Here is an 18,746-nt window from a genome sequence, read left to right on the forward strand (position 1 = left end):
AGCATTGGTTTACAGTCATTACACATTTGGAAGGTTTCCTTCACAACCACAAGGGCTAGAGACTTTGGTTTCTTTTTAATAGAATCTTAGATTCTGTTGCATGAGATTGCAGCCACCTGAGAGAAGTACTGGCTTTACTAAGATGCCATGAGATGACTTGTTTCAACTGCATTAGCCAGTCTGCCTCCCAGAGGTAGGTGATGCGTAAAGGATGCTGTTTAAATATCCTTTTATCACCTGTCTGCTCTACCAGCAGAAGCAGGAAAGCAAAACTGACACTGCCCCAGCTGATGGCGCATGAAGCACAGAAGAGTGTGGGGAAGAGAGAAAACAGCAGCAGCAGGGGAGATGGCCATCTAAAAGGGGAGAAGCATCACATGGACAGGAAAAGCTGCCAACCTCATGGTCACTCTTTTTTCCCCCCCTATAGGAAACTATGCCTATTCAGCTAAGCTCTTTCAAGTGAGCAGAAAATGAAATGAGGGACTCTGAATATGCCTCTGGCTTTGTTACTTATGCAGTTGCAGGGAAATGCACACGAACTAGGCCATAACTGAAAGCTGAGAGAAAACACACAAGATGCCAGAATATAGACAAGTGTATGCTGTTGAGAGAAAAGCACTATGCCTACACAAAAGAAATGTCAACATTTTTATCTGCAGTTTATTTATTTATCTTATGGTTTTACTGATTTCATAAAGTTAATGAAGAGTATGATTTATTATAAAGGGTAAAACAAAGGGCTGAAATCACACTACTATATTTTCATGGTGTCTTTCATACACGTTACAAATAAAATCAAACCATATTTTAAAGGGAAAACTAAAGAGTTTTGAGTTGAACATTTAGGATCAGGGAAATTGACGATGTCAGGGAGACAGTACAAGAGAGATGGGCTGCACAATGGAACAGCAGATTGTTCAGCTCCCTAAATTAGTGGCTGTCCCAAGATTTGACTGTATCTTAGAACACCTAGAAGCTCAGTGTCCCAACATGATGCTGTCCTCATGACATCATGCATTTGGACCATAATTACTTGCCTCCTTCATGGCTGTGCAGTAGTAACCATAGAGCGGAGCCAGACAGAGCTAATGTCAACTCTGAAACAGTATTAACTTCCAAATAGATATCTGTAGAACATAAGAACATAAGAACATAAGAAAGGCCGTACCGGGTCAGACCAAAGGTCCATCTAGCCCAGTATCTGTCTACCGACAGTGGCCAATGCCAGGTGCCCCTGAGGGAGTGAACCTAACAGGCAATGATCAAATGATCTCTCTCCTGCCATCCATCTCCATCCTCTGACGAACAGAGGCTAGGGACACCATTCTTACCCATCCTGGCTAATATCCATTTATGGACTTAGCCACCATGAATTTATCCAGTCCCCTTTTAAACATTGTTATAGTCCTAGCCTTCACAACCTCCTCAGGTAAGGAGTTCCACAAGTTGACTGTGCGCTGCGTGAAGAAGAACTTCCTTTTATTTGTTTTAAACCTGCTGCCTATTAATTTCATTTGGTGACCCCTAGTTCTTGTATTATGTGAATAAGTAAATAACTTTTCCTTATCCACTTTCTCAACATCACTCATGATTTTATATACCTCTATCATGTCCCCCCTTAGTCTTCTCTTTTCCAAACTGAAGAGTCCTAGCCTCTTTAATCTTTCCTCATATGGGACCTTCTCTAAACCCCTAATCATTTTAGTTGCTCTTTTCTGAACCTTTTCTAGTGCTAGAATATCTTTTTTGAGGTGATGAGACCACATCTGTACACAGTATTCGAGATGCGGGCGTACCATGGATTTATATAAGGGCAATAATATATTCTCAGTCTTATTCTCTATCCCCTTTTTAATGATTCCTAACATCCTGTTTGCTTTTTTGACCGCCTCTGCACACTGCGTGACATCTTCAGAGAACTATCCACGATAACTCCAAGATCTTTTCCTGACTCGTTGTAGCTAAATTAGCCCCCATCATGTTGTATGTATAGTTGGGGTTATTTTTTCCAATGTGCATTACTTTACATTTATCCACATTAAATTTCATTTGCCATTTTGTTGCCCAATCACTTAGTTTTGTGAGATCTTTTTGAAGTTCTTCACAATCTGCTTTGGTCTTAACTATCTTGAGTAGTTTAGTATCATCTGCAAACTTTGCCACCTCACTGTTTACCCTTTCTCCAGATCATTTATGAATAAATTGAATAGGATTGGTCCTAGGACTGACCCTTGGGGAACACCACTAGTTACCCCTCTCCATTCTGAGAATTTACCATTAATTCCTACCCTTTGTTCCCTGTCCTTTAACCAGTTCTCAATCCATGAAAGGACCTTTCCTTTTATCCCATGACAGCTTAATTTACGTAAGAGCCGTTGGTGAGGACCTTGTCAAAGGCTTTCTGGAAATCTAAGTACACTATGTCCACGGATCCCCTTGTCCACATGTTTGTTGACCCTTCAAAGAACTCTAATAGATTAGTAAGACACGATTTCCCTTTACAGAAACCATGTTGACTATTGCTCAAGAGTTTATGTTTTTCTATGTGTCTGACAATTTTATTCTTTACTATTGTTTCAACTAATTTGCCCGGTACCGACGTTAGACTTACCGGTCTGTAATTGCCGGGATCACCCCTAGAGCCCTTTTTAAATATTGGCGTTACATTAGCTAACTTCCAGTCATTGGGTACCGAAGCCGATTTAAAGGACAGGTTACAAACCTTAGTTAATAGTTCCGCAACTTCACATTTGAGTTCTTTCAGAACTCTTGGGTGAATGCCATCTGGTCCCGGTGACTTGTTAATGTTGAGTTTATCAATTAATTCCAAAACCTCCTCTACTGACACTTCAATCTGTGACAGTTCCTCAGATTTGTCACCTACAAAAGCCAGCTCAGGTTTGGGAATCTCCCTAACATCCTCCGCCGTGAAGACTGAGGCAAAGAATCCATTTAGTTTCTCCGCAATGACTTTATCATCTTTAAGCGCTCCTTTTGTATTTTCATCGTCAAGGGGCCCCACTGGTTGTTTAGCAGGCTTCCTGCTTCTGATGTACTTAAAAAACATTTTGTTATTACCTTTGGAGTTTTTGGCTAGCCGTTCTTCAAACTCCTCTTTGGCTTTTCTTATTACACTCTTGCACTTAAGTTGGCAGCGTTTGTGCTCCTTTCTATTTGCCTCACTAGGATTTGACTTCCACTTCTTAAAGGAAGTCTTTTTATCTCTCACTGCTTCTTTTACATGGTGGTTAAGCCACGGTGGCTCTTTTTTAGTTCTTTTACAGTTTTTCTTAATTTGGGGTATACATTGAAGTTGGGCCTCTATTATGGTGTCTTTAAAAGCGCCACGCAACTTGCAGGGATTTCACTTTAGTCAATGTACCTTTTAACTTTTGTCTAACTAACCCCTCATTTTTGTATAGTTCCCTTTTTGAAATTAAAGGCCACAGTGTTGGGCAGTTGGGATGTTCTTCCCACCACAGGGATGTTGAATGCTATTGTATTATGGTCACTATTTCCAAGCGGTCCTGCTATAGTTACCTCTTGGACCAGCTCCTGCACTCCACTCAGGATTAAATCTAGAGTCGCCTCGCCCTTGTGGGTTCCTCGTACCAGCTGCTCCATGAAGCAGTCATTTAAAGTATCGAGAAATTTTATCTCTGCATTTCGTCCTGAAGTGAAATGTTCCCAGTCAATATGGGGATAATTGAAATCTCCCACTATTATTGGGTTCTTAATTTTGATAGCCTCTCTAATTTCCCTTAGCATTTCATCATCACTATTACTGTCCTGGTCAGGTGGTCGATAATAGATCCCTAATGTTATATTTTTACTAGAGCATGAAATTTCTATCCATAGAGACTCTATGGAACCTGTGGATTCGCTTAAGATTTTTACTTCATTTGAATCTACACTTTCTTTAACATATAGTGCCACTCCTCCCCCTGCACGGCCTGTTCTGTCCTTCCGATATATTTTGTACCCCGGAATGATTGTGTCCCATTGATTGCTCTCAGTCCACCAGGTTTCTGTGATGCCTATTATATCAATATCCTCCTTTATCACAAGGCACTCTAGTTCACCCATCTTATTATTTAGACTTCTGGCATTTGTGTACAAGCACTTTAAAAACTTGTCCCTGTTTATTAGCCTGCCTTTTTCTGATGTGCCAGAGCAGGCCTGCACAACATGTGGCCTGCGTGGGCTCACTGTGCGGCCCATGGGGTGTGAGTAGGTGGGCTCACTGTGCGGCCTGTGGGGGGTGAGTAGGCAAGCGGCAGGTGAGGCAGGGGGGCTGAAGAGGCGGGTGGGCAGTGGCGGGAGGTGAGGAGGCGAGCCAGAGGGGTAGGGGGCTGAGGAGGCAAGCGGGCAGGCAGTGGCGGGGGGCAGGTGAGCCAGGGGAGGGGGAGCGGAGGAGGCGAGCGGGCGGGTGGTGGCGGGGGCTGAAGAGGCGAGCTGGCGGGGTGGGGGGCTGAGGAGGCGAGCTGGTGGCCAGTGGCGGGGGCTGAGGAGGCGAGCCGGGGGGGTATGGGAGGCTGAGGAGGCGAGCGAGGAGTCAGTGGCTGACCTGTTCTACTGATCTGGTCTGGTTCCCATCCCCTCTCCAAGGGTTGCAGCTGTCTGGAGGTGCCTGGCTTCCATGCCTTTCTCAGTCACACCTCATTCATTCAACAGGGCAATCGATAACAAAGTTGGGGGAAGATCTTATTCTACTTCTAGCAAAAAGACATTTTTCTTTTACCTTAATTATACTACCTTAAGGGCCCGCTATAACATATTACCAAGGTTCAATACTGCTGTTTTGTTGGGGCAGTGCTGGGGAAGGAGGGTTTGTTTCCGTGGGGCGGGCGTTGCTGGGCGGGGGGGAGTATTTCAGGGGAGCTGGGCAGCGCTGGGGAGGTGTTGTTTTGGGGGGCCTTGGTGGCGCTGGCGGGGGTTCGGCCCGCAGCTGTTTTCTTTGGAGTAATACGGCCCTTGCCGCTTTACAAGTTGTGCAGGCCTGCTGTAGAGGCTATAGCATAACATGTTCCCCAACTCTACCCTCTCCTTGTCTTATGCCCAAATTACTATGGAGATCTTACATCACTGATTTTGAGTAGAGGAAAACTCTGCCCGGGGTTCTGAAATTAATAGCTTCATGTTGGTGGAGAGAAGAATATGGCCCTAAAATCACAGCAGTGGTTGGATTATAGAAACATCTGCCCATTGTGACAGACCAGGAGAGGAATAGTGGATCCATAAACCTGGAACAAAGTGCGGATTTTACACATAATTTTGGTGGAACTTCATCTTGCATTTATTGGAATCTCTAGCCAAATCTGCTCTCACATACACTCATGAAAAATTAACCAAAGTCATTGGGGTTGCATTGTGGTAACTAAGAACAGAATTTGGCCCTCCAATACTGTAAGTAGTCAGTACGTACAAAATTAAAGGTTTAATTTACAATCCTAAATTGTAATTTGGTTTTTTGCTGTAAGGGAAATGAGGAATGTGGAGAGAGTCTGGGAGCAGCCATTCAACATGCCATGTTGTCCTGAGGAATCTGTGTAATTTCAGAAAACAAAATCTTATAGGAGTTAATGCCCATCACAGTAGCATTAACTTCTGCTCAATGTCTTCAGTCCCCCTTAAGGGAGTAGAAATGCACCTTATGACACCATGGCTGTGGAACAAAATCTACAAAGGAAAGAGAAGGATGGAAAGCAGCACTGAGATGCAGACCACTGTGTGTCTGCTCCAACCTCCCTATCTCGTGACAGGATTTCTCTTGGAACAATGGGCTGATTGGTCGCCATGACCCCTGTCTCCTCCATGTGACTCTAGATCCTCCTCTCAAAGGAATAATGTTGGATTTCCCATGGATTTTTAGGTTAAAGAAGGCATCTTTTTCCTTCTCATGAGTTTTTCTGTAGGAGGGGAGCATGTGGCCTTTCCTGTCACACATACACAAAATGCATTTAGTGAACACAAAAGATCTTTTTGTCTTGACAGATATGCAACAATTATGGCACTACTTAGAAACAGCTATCCAACTGCATAATCAAGTTTTCAGAAAGAAAATTAGGACTATATCAATCAAGAAACAAAATAAGATTTTCATAAACAACCTGAATTTTGTTTTATAATGAGTAATATTCCATAGATGATCCCTTTCTTATAAAGCTTTCTTGTAGTTATTTATATTTTTGTGAGCGTCCTAGTTGGTAAGGCCTTACTGGTCTTCCAGCGTTTGGATTGTCCATTGGTTGAGCAACACTCTGAAACCCGTCAGACCTAGAAAACTCCGGTATGCCAGATTTCTGTAAAGAGATTGAAGTTAAAATGTAAATAAAGGTAATTTAATAAGACATTTCCTACTGTGTTTCCTCTTAAAACTGGCTGTTCATATTTATATGTTAAATTAGGTTTCATGAAGTACATTTTAAGTACTAGTTTCTGTATTTGTGAACACTAGCCATCCGGAGTGTCTGGAGATCATTTTGATATAAATTGCAAAAGATGTGGATCCAGATGTGCACTGGAGTTCAAACCATATTAGTAAGAGCTAATAGAGGTATAGTTTGATGTAAAGGTTTCATCAGTATGAATTTGGGATAGCTGTATTGTTCATCACTGGTGAGACTACAAGTAGGTTATCCAAAAAAAGGGTCAATAAAACCTGCAGATCACATCATGGTATATTATGCTTATGTCACCATCTTAACAGAAAAACTATTTTTAGAAATGTTTTAAAGAATAAAAAAAAGTTTTCCTCAGTACCATGAGTCCTGCTGTACAGACAGACCAGAGGGAAAGGACAAAAAAAAATTTTTTTTTAAAAGAATCAAAAAGTTACTTAATTGCTCTACTATGTATAAAATATCACAATTTTAAGACTAATATCTTGATATCCTGGAAAATTTCAGGAGTTGAAGTAAGTGCGGTGTGTCCCATTGGAGAGCTAGAAATCACCTTTTCCAACAGCTCCCATTTCTGTCCTGGCAAGGCATTGTGATATTGTACCTTAAATCTGTCACTGCTCTGGGACTAAATTTTGGCTGTTGTTGACCTTGGGCTGATGTAATTTTACGGAGGAAATTCTACACTTGGGGAAAGAAGAAAACATTTCCCTGGCAGTGGTGGTTTTTTTTCCCTTTTATGTGTCTTTTTGAAGCTCTCCAAAAGCTTAGAATGTTACACCTATATCCTGCCAAAATAGATTATTGGTATGGCCCTACCAAATTCATGGTCCATTTTGGTCAATTTCATGGTCATAGGATTTTAAAAATAATAAATTTCATGATTTCAGATATTTAAATCTGAAATTTCATGGTGTTGTAACTACAGGGGTCCTGGTTCCAAAGGGGGTAGTGGGGAGGTCGCAAGGTTATTGTAGGGGGGTCATAGTATTGCTAACCTTACTTCTGCACTGCTGTTGCTGGCGATGGTGCTGCATTCGGATCTAGGTGGCCAGAGAGCTGCAGCTGCGGGCCAGGAGCCCAGCTCTGAAGGCAGTGCCACTGCCAGCAGCAGCACAGAAGTAAGGATGGCATGGTATAGTATAGCTACCCGTACTTCTGTGCTGCTGCCTTCACCAGCAGCCACCACTCTCTGGCTGCCCATTGCCACCCTTACTTCTGTGCTGCTGCTGGCAGTGCTGCTGTCACAGCGGGGTGCCTGGCCAGCAACCACTGCTTTCCGGCCACCCAACTCTGAAGGCAGAGCAGAAGTAAGGGTGGCAATATCATGAACCCTCTACAATAAGCTTCCAATCCTCCCATAACTCCCTTTTGTGTTGGGAGCCCCAGTTTGAGAAACGCTGGTTTCCCCTGTGAAATCTGTGTAGTATAGGATAAAAGAATACAAAAGACCAGATTTCATGTCCCTGATGCGTTTTTCACAGCTGTGAATTTGGTAGGGTCCTAATCATTGGGCAGTGTGTAAGCCACCTGATCAAAAGTCCATGAGAAATGCTGTCTGTCTCAAAGCTCCACAATTTCACATGGTACTCATGATCACATATGCAACAGTTTTACAAAATCATGCTACAAAATAGATCCTACCTTCCCCAGCCAGAGCTAGGTAAATTAGTTCAGCACTCGGCTAGCAAGAACTGTTTTAAAACATGGTTTAAACTCTAGAGGAAAAGGCACCTTATTTTTCATTCTCTTACCATTTTCCCCTTTTGCAATCAACCTGTGAACAACTAATTGAAGATAATACTTGAATAGGAATACAGGCTTCTGAAAAAAATGGACTTCATGGGATGCCTGCAACATTTTTGTATCAACAAAATATTTTCTGTATGGGAATTACATTAAACTTATGCCTGAGTGAAAGAAAAACTCTTCCAGAATTCCAACTGGCTGAATCAGCTTTCAGACCCTAATTTTTTGCGTTGATGATGACAAATTTATACAGTAAAATAAATGTCTGGTGTCCTTAAGGATAGTGGTGGGAACCTTTTGGTTGGTGGCAACCTAGCTCCCTTTTATGTCATTAATTCTACTTTGCACCTAATCCATGGTGGGATTTCTGTCAGATTTAAGAATGTTTCTCAGAGGTTCAAACATAAATTATACATAAATGAGGAGTATGTGGAGTGTCTAATGGAAAATAATTAGATATTTGAGGTTTTCTGAATGTTTTATTTTTCTTAATTTTTTTGTAACAAGTTTTTTAGAATCTTTACACTAAACTCTTCTCCTACTGATTTTTTTTTTGGTTGGCTCTGTTATGAAGAGCTGTGTCTATTTCACTTGCATAGGACCTTCCATATGTAAAGACCCCAAATTGTTTGGACACGCAAATCACTTCACTGTACCACTGAAAGAGACAGCTACGGGGCAGGAAGGGAGTGCCAGTTAGGTTATTTATTTAGAATTTTTAATTGACATTAATTGCTGAAGCAGATGGAGTCCTTACGTTGTTTTAAATAATCATTTACACATGATTCAGTGGCTAGAGAAAGGGAATGTGAGTCATGGTTTACTCTCAGTTCAACAAATGGCTTTGTGTGTATTGGTAAAAGAGATTTAATTTCTCTGTGCCTACGTTTACTTTTTTATAATATGTATATCTACCTACCTTCACAAGCATGCCATGAAGCTTTTGTATTAATGTTTGTAAAGCACTTGGAGATCCTTGGATGAAAGGTGCTGTGTAAGAGTTAAATATTAGCAGCACTATTGTTATTACTAGTATTAGCTGTTTAACAGTGCTAGCAATAACACAACACTTTAGGGCAGAAAGTGAAGGATAAAGTGTACATTTGACAATTCAGGGGAAATTTAGTTAAACAGTAAATAATGAGTCCGTTTGGAAGTTGTTCAATGTACCACAGTTATACTAAGCGCTTTTGTGTCTACAGCACCCATTTTAGATTTGTACATCCCCACCACTGAAGATTTCAGCATGACTCTGGAAACAAAGTCACTACATTACTCCAATTTTATACTGGTGTAATTCCAACCAAATCAATAAATGATGCTGGCACAAAACAAGTGTAACAAATTGGTCAATCATGTACAGCGCTTGTTAGGCATTTGTGTTTTAAAAATTCCCCTCATTGTAGAACATAGAATTATAGTTTCCATAGCAGCAGATGGATATACTTTTGGTCTTCTAGATTCTCTATCAAAGGCTGCATTATGCAACTGTTACTCACTTTATTAAGCACTTATTCATATTAGTAGTCCCACTGAGCTCAAATTTACTCATATGTAGAGGGCTCACACAAGGATAGAACCCTCAAAATGGGGCTTTCACAATCTAGCCTAGACTGAATAATGATATGAGATTTCTGAGATAAAAAACGCAGAAGTTAGAGATGTAAGCCTTTAACACAGAGAACATTTTTCAAATGAATGCAAGTCTAGCCACATAAAATGCATACAGGATTATGACAGCTTATTCTCAAGTGTCAGGTTGCAAGATTGTATAAGACACCTTTCATGTGTGCTTGAGATAGTTTATACGTACAGGAAATTGCCTCCCAGACATAGCTGGAATGGGGTTGTCCTCTTCATAATCCACATTAGGAATACGACTGTTCTGATAGCCAAACTGGCTACGTGGAGGAGATTGGAGGCTGAAAGAACTGTCTGCTGTTGGAACTGGTCTTGCTGATGGCCGATGTGGTATATAGCTATCGGGATTAAAAAACAGGGTTTAAAAATATTTGCAATGTCTAATCAAAATATAAATAATTGTAAATGATGACACAGTATTTGTATGTGTTGAGTTAAAACAATCACCATAAGTTTTTTTTTATTTTTGACATTTCACTTCACTCTTAGGCCCCATTCCTGCCAACACTTAAGCATATAAGTATGTTTATGGATGTGAGTAGTTCCCTTTGACTGTAAGCTCTTTGGAGCAGAGCCCATATCTACCTCTATATTTGGCACCTACCACAATGAGGGTCTATGGGTACTACCATAATACATATTGGGGTGGCCAAACCGTGGCTCACAAGCTGCATGCAGCTCTTTTACAGTTAAAAGTGTGGCTCACAAAGCCTCTCAGACCCTCCCCATTCTCTACCTACCAGCTTGGGGGCGGGGGGAGTTCAGGGCTTCTGCCCTGTGGCGAGATGGTGAGACTAGGGGCTTCTGCCAGAGATGACTGGTGCTTGCTGAGAGTAGGGAGGCGTAATTTAAAGGTGTCCATCTCCCAGGCATGCCCCTCCCTTGCCCTCAGTGGCCACTCCCTGCAACTCCCAGGTGTTAGCTCCATGTGGAGTGGCAGTGGCAAACTGCTGTGAGCTGCAGGGAGGGGTCGCTGCTTTAGCGCAGCAAGGAGAGGCAGCAGCAAAAGCAGCAGCTTTCCCTACAGTTCCCAGCTGTTTGCCGCTGCCTCTCCCCACAGCCGTAGCTCCCAGTTTGCTGTCTCCAACCACTGCTGTGCAGGGAGGGGGCCTCGAGGCACCATGTGACTGAGCAGGGCCAGCAAACCCAGCAGAAATCTGGAGCGGGGGACACATGACTTGATGAGCCTCCCACATGTTGTCTCTGGCTTCTGCCTATCAGGGAGAGCAGTCTTGGGGCTTCAGCTGAAGATTGTCATATGTGGCTTGGAGGGTCAGCAAGTTTGGCCACCCCGATATATATGATTTATTAATATCACATTTTAAAAATCAACACAATAAAAATTTCACAAAGATAATACCTATTAAATATGGTCCATATTAGACTAAATATAAAATCATAGAGCTCAAGAAACACTGACCAAATCTTTCTATATTCCTCTCATTTGCAATTTGAATGGAAAGATTCTTAAAGTATAATCTGGCAATTTTAGATGATCTAGTCAAATAACTAATAACCTTTTGTGACATTCAATTTCCAAAGCAATGGTTCTCTAGTAACAAAACCAGCTTTCAACAATAAATTTTTTCAGGAATAATTCTACTTAATATTTTGATAATGTTGTTTAAAAACAACATTAAAATTATACAGGAGGTTTTCTCCTGGAATATATAGGCTTTACATAATTTAGCGAAAATTAGAAGAGAGATGAAATTTTTGAGAAAAAATGGGTTCAGCTAGAGATATTGTAGGCCATTACCACACAACATTTTTCAAACGAATGCAAGTCTAGTCATGTAAAATGTATATACCACAAATTTGGATTATGTGGTTTGGCAATGTTTGTACTGGAAGCTTCTCTCTCTCTCTTTAGTATCATAAATCTGCTGAGGGAACAGAATGAAATGATGTAGCTGGTTATTTTAGCTAGGTGTTAATCTTTGATAAGTATATCTTGACTATTTTGGTATATTTATATATGAGAGCAAGCCTGTACCAAGGACCAAAAGGCTGATAGCTATGTCCCTCTTCCTTAAAGGAAGTTAGAGTTATGCGTGGCTCTGATAATGCACTGCTATCATCTTGTCCTATTCAGCTGTATTCTAAATCCAGATACACCCTAATCTTAAGTGATGGATAGGGAAGTAAATTTATCATCATGCTCACAAGTGTCATGGATTTTCTATGATTTTCTTTTGAGTCTTCTGACTTTCCTCATCTTTCCACTCCATTAGTGATGGAAGAAAAGAGAGACCTCTACCTGTTAATCCTGCAAGGGGAGAATATTGTGCTGCCAGTTGCCTACCTCATGTTAGGGGAGTGAAGATTCTATTACTGCAGAACCTGGAGGTAGGAGCTCTGGTGTCTGACAGTTGTGGGGGAGGAAGAAGAAGGGGAGAGAGCATAGGTAACTGAGGGATTTGTGGGTTTTTTCCTCCCTAAAAACCAATTCCTATACCACTGATAAAGTTATATAGTGATTTTTTTCTCCCTCTAAGCCAAGGACCAAGTCTGGAGAGAAAATAAGAAAAGAAGGTCTGACAAAACCACAGCATACCTGTAAACTTCTTCTTCACCAGGTGACTGTGATTGCGCAAAACTTTGGCTATGCAGTTGAATTTTTGGCATTTTAATATTCGCTGTGGTCCAGTCATCCTGTATAAGAAAGATGAGAAGCGAAGGCTTTACACACCAAGTACACAACAGTATGTTTACAAAAGTAACTCATCAGGTGCAACTTGCTAGCATTTGACTTTGATTTAAAAAATTTAGTGTTTACACTTGTATAATTCTATCAGTTCATTTGCCAATTATAAAACTCTCTTTTGGTGTATTTGTTGTGAAGATAGTGTAATCACCCTTCTCACTATCAATTCATTAACATTATAATAGGTGTAAATTCCACATAACAAATATGGCTCAATGGACCTGATGCTCCTCTTTCACTGGTATTATAACAATGCAACTCCACTTATATCAGTTACTCCTAATTTACTCCCAGTATAAATGAAAGACAAATAAGTCAACAAAATGACTCTGATTGTAATGGTCATTTTAATGTTAGGTTTTTTTTAAATTTGTTTCTCTTTTTCATCAAATGTATTATGGAGGGGGGAGAGAGAGAGAGAAAGAAGAGGATGTAGAGTGGAGGTCTAATATGTGCAAGTAATTGTAGAGGCACTGGTTTTTAATGCAGTATCTTTTTGTTTTGCAGAGAGAGATCCTCACCTAAAAAGGGAATGACAAAACACCAGAACATCATTTTCATGCAGCAGGAAAGGGAGCAATCTGAAGAATCAAAATATGTACTCTATAGTGGCAACCAAGCTCAAATTATGTTTCCTCTTCTAAAGCTACAACAAGTCATGATCATCAGCAACTTGTTAGCTTAACACACTAGCATCTGAAGGGAAGAATGATATGGCCCATCTCCCTGCCAGTGTCCCTAAATGTACAGTTTCTAGTGTTTTGACTAGCCCAATTTTGTCAATGCATGAAAGCATTGGTTCTGGTTTCCTTATGTAGGCAAATATCCAATGTCAACTGCACCATCCTTTTAATTTTCTCTATTTCTTAGGCCTGTCAATATTTTCTGTATTGGAGTGTTAGCAGCTGCAGCAGAATCACCACTCAGAGGCATAGTTACTTAGGGATACTCTAATTCGTAACCCCGCTGGGGCTCTTGTGCTGGAGGGTGTTGGTAGCTTCCAGGAAGCAAGTTTGATCTGTGGGCAATAAAATACCTCATTGCAGTTGATGGGCATGCTGAGCATCCTTCATTCTGGGTAAATGGAAAAAGCAAATAAGCTCCTTTATGGAATAAGATAGCTGAAACAAGAGAAGCCGTTGCCCAAAGCATTAGCCACATGGAAAACCTGAGCACGAATGAACTAAAGGAGAAGAAGTGGGATTTCCATGGGCCTGATTACAAATGCAGGGGCTAGGGCACTGACTGGATTGCAGGTAGGTATGTAGGTAAGGGTGTGTGTCTCTCTCTCCCTTAAAGACAGAAAGCCAACTGAAAGTAGTGAGGAAAGTGAGAAAAGTACAAGTAGCATGGCCCGGAGAGGAAGCCAAAAGAGCTTCTTTTGAGCACAGTGCTGGCTGAAAAGGCAGGTTTGCAAATAATAAGCAAGAAAACTGCCCCTGTTGTTTGTTCCTACTGTGTTCAAGTAAACAGGATTTTGTTTCCATTCTTTGTAAATAAACAGGATTGCACCAAAGAAACACCTGACTTATATCATCACACTCTCCTCCCAATGTAAACAACACAAGCCCCCAAATGTTGGCTAATTGCTCAGGGCAATAGGGCTATTACAGTAGCAGGGATTTTCAGGACTACAGTGCACATTGGCCATGCCCCCTATGCCATCTTTACACCACCTGGGTATTCCCCACAATGGGAAACTCACCAGCTAGCTTCTCCTTTATGGCAGTTTTATAGGGCCATTTCACTGTTTTGGTATCACAACAAGGCCATAGCATAGATTAGGATCTGGCCTTCTTTTACTGTAATAACTTAATTAAAAATAGTTTACATATTAACGTAATACTTTTGGTTTTTAGAAGCTAACAATTTGAAGAAATATTTCATTGTAAGATAATACCATGAAGGTGAATGAGGGAATAATGCAGTAGCCCTTACATCTCTAGTGAGACTGCTCACACGAGTAAGGGCTGCAGAAGTGGACCCCTAATTTGTAGCACTTACACTTTTCATTTGACAGGTAGGTTATTTACTACTTCAGTAAGAAAAGATAAAACTAGCATCTGTAATACCAAATTCAGCAATAATTATAAAAAAATCAAACAGCAACATCTACTGGTGAAAGAAAAACTGTGCCTTATGTATTTCTGTTAAGTGATAAGATAAATGATTTTCTATTAAAATATTTTACAAATGCATTTATCATGGCAGATATCTCTCTACTGTGCAAAGCACTCAGTGGTCTGAAATAATTCGGGACCAAGCATGGTAGAAAGGGGATAGATGGGACAAGAAGGTAAGAGGGGAAGGATCCAGAGTCCATACTGTTAAGTCGTCCTCGACCGCACCTCAAAAGTGTGGTCTGGGCCCCGGCAGAGGTTTGGGTTGGCCAGAGTTTTGTCCAGAGGAGGGATGTTGCCTCCTCCTACCACTTCTGTTTCGCCTACATGGAGCGTCCTGGCGGTTCTGCGGCTGGTAAGGCCGAGGCGCAGGCTGAGGCCTAAAATGCCTGCGCTGGGTAGCTGGTGTGTTCTTCCTCTGTGGGGAGGACAGTACCGGGAGGTGCATCAGGTTTGTGGCTGCCTCGAATGCCTCCGGCGCCGATGGTAGCTGTAAGTCCCCTTGGTTGTCCGGGGACCTAGGAGGGTTCAGACTCAACTGGACCCCAGCTGAGGCAGGAGTTGACGAGACACTGGGCGGGAGCAAGGAGGGGGCGGTCTGTCCTGACACGCTTGTGGACGCTGCAGACCCCTTAGACTTTGAGAGGGGTGATCGACCCCCTCACTGGCCTCTTCTTCTTTACCGGCACTGGGGATGGAGAGCAGTGCCGTGCTGAGGCAGACTGCTTATGGCCCGAGCTGTGATGGTGCTGGGGGGCCTTAGGGGCCTTAGTCAGTGCCGGAGCGCTGTACATCGATGAGGATGTGCTCGGTGCCGGTTCGGTGGGTCCCGGGTCGGAGTGTGGTCTCAAGGCCGCGTCCATCAACAGAATTTTTAGTCTCTGTTCCTGGTCTCTAAGGGTTCTGGGACAGAAACCCTTGCAGATGCGGCACTTCTTCTGGCCGCTCTCACCAAGGCACCGCAAGCAAGAAGAGTGAGGATCACTCTTGGGCATAAATTTGCCACAGGCTTTGCAGAGCTTAAACCCTGGAGACCCAGGAATACCCCAGGAGGGGAAACATTGTCGGGGGGGATGCCCCCCAAAACAATTAAACTACAACTGTATTGAACAACTATAAACTAAACTGAGAAACTATATACATGATATGCTATCAGACACTGTTAAAGCGCTTGCTATAAGGAGCGAGCGAAGTTCCAGCTAGCCGTCACCAGCGGTAAGAAGGAACTGAGGGGTGGAATGTTGGCAGGGCCCTATATTGGGCGCCATGAAGGCGCCACTCTGGGGGCGCCCAGGCCAACCCTACGGATGCTTCTAAGGGAAAAATCTTCCGGCTGGTGTGCACGCGGCACGCACACACCTGGTTGGAATAGACATGAACAATCACTCGAAGAAGAAATGGAGAATATGGAAATTACAGTGAGTTCCTGTCTGTCCCTTATCTCATACAGGGAAAGTTTATATAGCCATTTCTTCTTTATGTTGCCGGCTAGTACAAGTGGTGATCTCTGTTACTGAAACTATGTTGTCTATGGTCAGAGAACAGAGTTGTGAGTCAGGAGTGGGAAATTGGCATAGGAGGGATGGTCTAGTGAGTAGGGCACTATCGACTGGCACTCAGGAGTTTAAGTCCCAGCTCAGTCACAGATTTCCTTTGTGGCCTTGGGCTACTTTTTTAATCTACCCTGTTTGACAGGGAGTTTGTGAAGATAAAATTCATTAAAATGATTGTGAGGTGTTTTGACACAATGGTGATCAGTGCCATATAAATGTTTAGATACCATCAGGGCCAGCTCTGGCTTTTTTGCCGCCCCGAGCAAAAAAAACAAAAAACCCACCTGTGGGGTGGCCAGAGCGGCAAAGCAGGGGGAAAAAAAACGCTGTGGGGCGGCCAGAGCGGCAAAGCAGGGGGCAGGTGGGGAAACGCCGCAGGGCGGCCAGAGCGGCAAAGCAGGAAAAAAAAAAAAAAAAAGAAACCAGCCGGGCTGTCAGACCCAGGGTACAGGGGGGCTCCCTGTGCTGCAGAGTGTGGGCCCGGTCTAGCGGGGGAGAGAGGAGGGAGTGGAGGGAGAGAGAGAAGAGGGGCGGCCAGGGCTTCAGCGGGGCGCTCGCCACATGGCCCCTCCTGCCACGCCGCCTGCCAGAAGGGCTCTGCGCCGCTCCGGTCGGCTGGGAGGGAAGGACACGGGCTGCCCTGCCGAGTTTGCTGCAGGGCGCTCCCCTCCTTTGCGCCGCCGCCCTCTAAAGGGCGGCCAGAGTGGGGAACCAAAAAGAAAAAGAAAAAAAAAGGGCAGCCGGAATGCCGCCCCTTGGAATCTGCCACCCCAAGCACGAGCTTGCTCAGCTCAGCTGGTGCCTGGAGCCGGCCCTGGATACCATCCTAAAGAATGTATCCCAGAATGAAGGCAGGGCTCTTTTTCTGGCTCTGTCACTGACTCTCAGTGTGCCATTGGGCCAGTTTTATGTAACTTCAGTGCTTCAGGTCAGTTTAGCCAACTAGTAAAAGAGGTTGCTGCACGTTCACTTCAATGTGAATTTAGGATTTGACTCATCCTTGTTCCAAATATAAAATTATAAAACAGGAAGCGGTTGTTTAAAGTATTCCAGCCTCAGTACTAATTCAGTGATACATTGTGTATTTTAATTGAATTTATATTATGAATTATGGTAAAAGTTCTTAGTATATAGGTACATATGTCCTATCACAAGCTTGACTGTTCAGCTAGGGAATGAAGAACAGAGACAAACTGAAAATTACATTATGCATAACCATACTCTGCTGGCTAGCCAAAACCAAGAAATCCACCCCACAGAAGTGTCTGTAGATGAGAAGTCTCACAACATACGTGGCAGGAGAAAGAAGGGCCACACTATTACAGTTTTACCCAGAGGTTAGCCCTTCACCTAGAATAAATTGAAAAGCAAGCTAAATACAGTTGGAAGAAATACTTACATTCAAATCTTATATACAGCTTTAGTCCAAGATTTCATTGTATCCAATTTTAAGGCATTACATTATCTTTTTTCATGATGGGCCAGGCCCTCAGCAAGTATAAATTAGTATAGGTTCATTAATTTCAAAGTAGTTATGCTAGTACATCAGCTAAGAATCTGCCCTGATATAGCTTCATTACAACAGAACATGACCATAGAGCTTGAGCTGTTGTCTCTAGGTACATATTTCAAGAGAGACGGTATGGAACAAATCCTTGCTAGGCTTCCTTAAATGCGCCCATCAAATTTCTAAACATATCTATTTTGTACATGCAGGACTGAACATGTTTTTAAAATCTGCAGGCTAACAATTTTACTTTGTATTTACAGTAATGACAATGCAGGTGTGTGCCTCATATTGCAACATGACAGGTATATTGTGGGACCAACATGGCAATAACAACAACACTGCATATGGGTATATTCATGTTTGTTAGGAAAGCAATAAGTAAAGCAAATTGGAAAGCAAACCACTTTCTCAGCAACCTGAGCTGACTATTGTTAGAGGTCAATACTGAGACACAGTGGCAGACCATAGCAGTGGAAACCTGCACTACTGCTGTCCACACAGTACCTGTTCTGTAGATAAACTGAGGATCTGTTTTTCACAAGCACTATATTCACACATACCATACATACTTGCCTGTATTCATTGCACTTTTAATGCTGGCTTGTTTTCTCCTCTCACCTGCACTGCTTGGATGCAAGGCAGCATCAAGCACTGGGTGAATGAAGACAAACTCAGATTTTAAGCCCTGATTGTTTAACATACTGGCTTACAAAATGTATACTGTTGCAAATACTATTCACCAATACATTGAAGCATTACAAAATCACATCTGATTTCCACTTGAAATGGGAGCATTTGACACAAGCTAGATGGCAAATATTTCACTTTACCGTAGCCCACTGCTGTTGAGAAACATATCTTGAGTTATCACCCAGCTCAGGAACAAACACAGGGTTATGCTGTGACTCAAGTTTTGTTTGTCTTGCCTGTTTCCTGAAATTAAAAACAAACAATGATGTGAAGTATGTTCATGAACATGTCTTTTATGAAAAACTTAGGTCCTCCTTCTTCCTTGTATACAGGTACAATATAGAGTAGACTAAGAACACTGAATCTTTATTA

The 18,746-nt window shown here is 42.4% G+C and overlaps 1 protein-coding gene across 1 annotated transcript in view; it reads right to left on the reverse strand.

The window, feature by feature from the left end:
• Positions 1–662: 662 nt before the first annotated feature.
• The window catches only part of LOC120371602, a 42,184-nt gene continuing 24,100 nt past the window's right edge, over positions 663–18,746 (reverse strand). Inside the window, exons 4-8 of the mRNA XM_039487496.1 lie at positions 18,515–18,617; positions 12,352–12,449; positions 9,967–10,132; positions 6,114–6,305; positions 663–1,130 (exon numbers count right to left, since the gene is read on the reverse strand). Coding sequence (XP_039343430.1) covers positions 6,180–6,305; positions 9,967–10,132; positions 12,352–12,449; positions 18,515–18,617 — 493 coding nt within the window. The 3' untranslated portion in view covers positions 663–1,130; positions 6,114–6,179. The remainder of the gene's footprint in view (positions 1,131–6,113; positions 6,306–9,966; positions 10,133–12,351; positions 12,450–18,514; positions 18,618–18,746) is intronic.

This window comes from Mauremys reevesii, linkage group 9 (assembly GCF_016161935.1).
Source record: "Mauremys reevesii isolate NIE-2019 linkage group 9, ASM1616193v1, whole genome shotgun sequence".
Taxonomy (NCBI): Eukaryota; Metazoa; Chordata; order Testudines; family Geoemydidae; genus Mauremys; species Mauremys reevesii.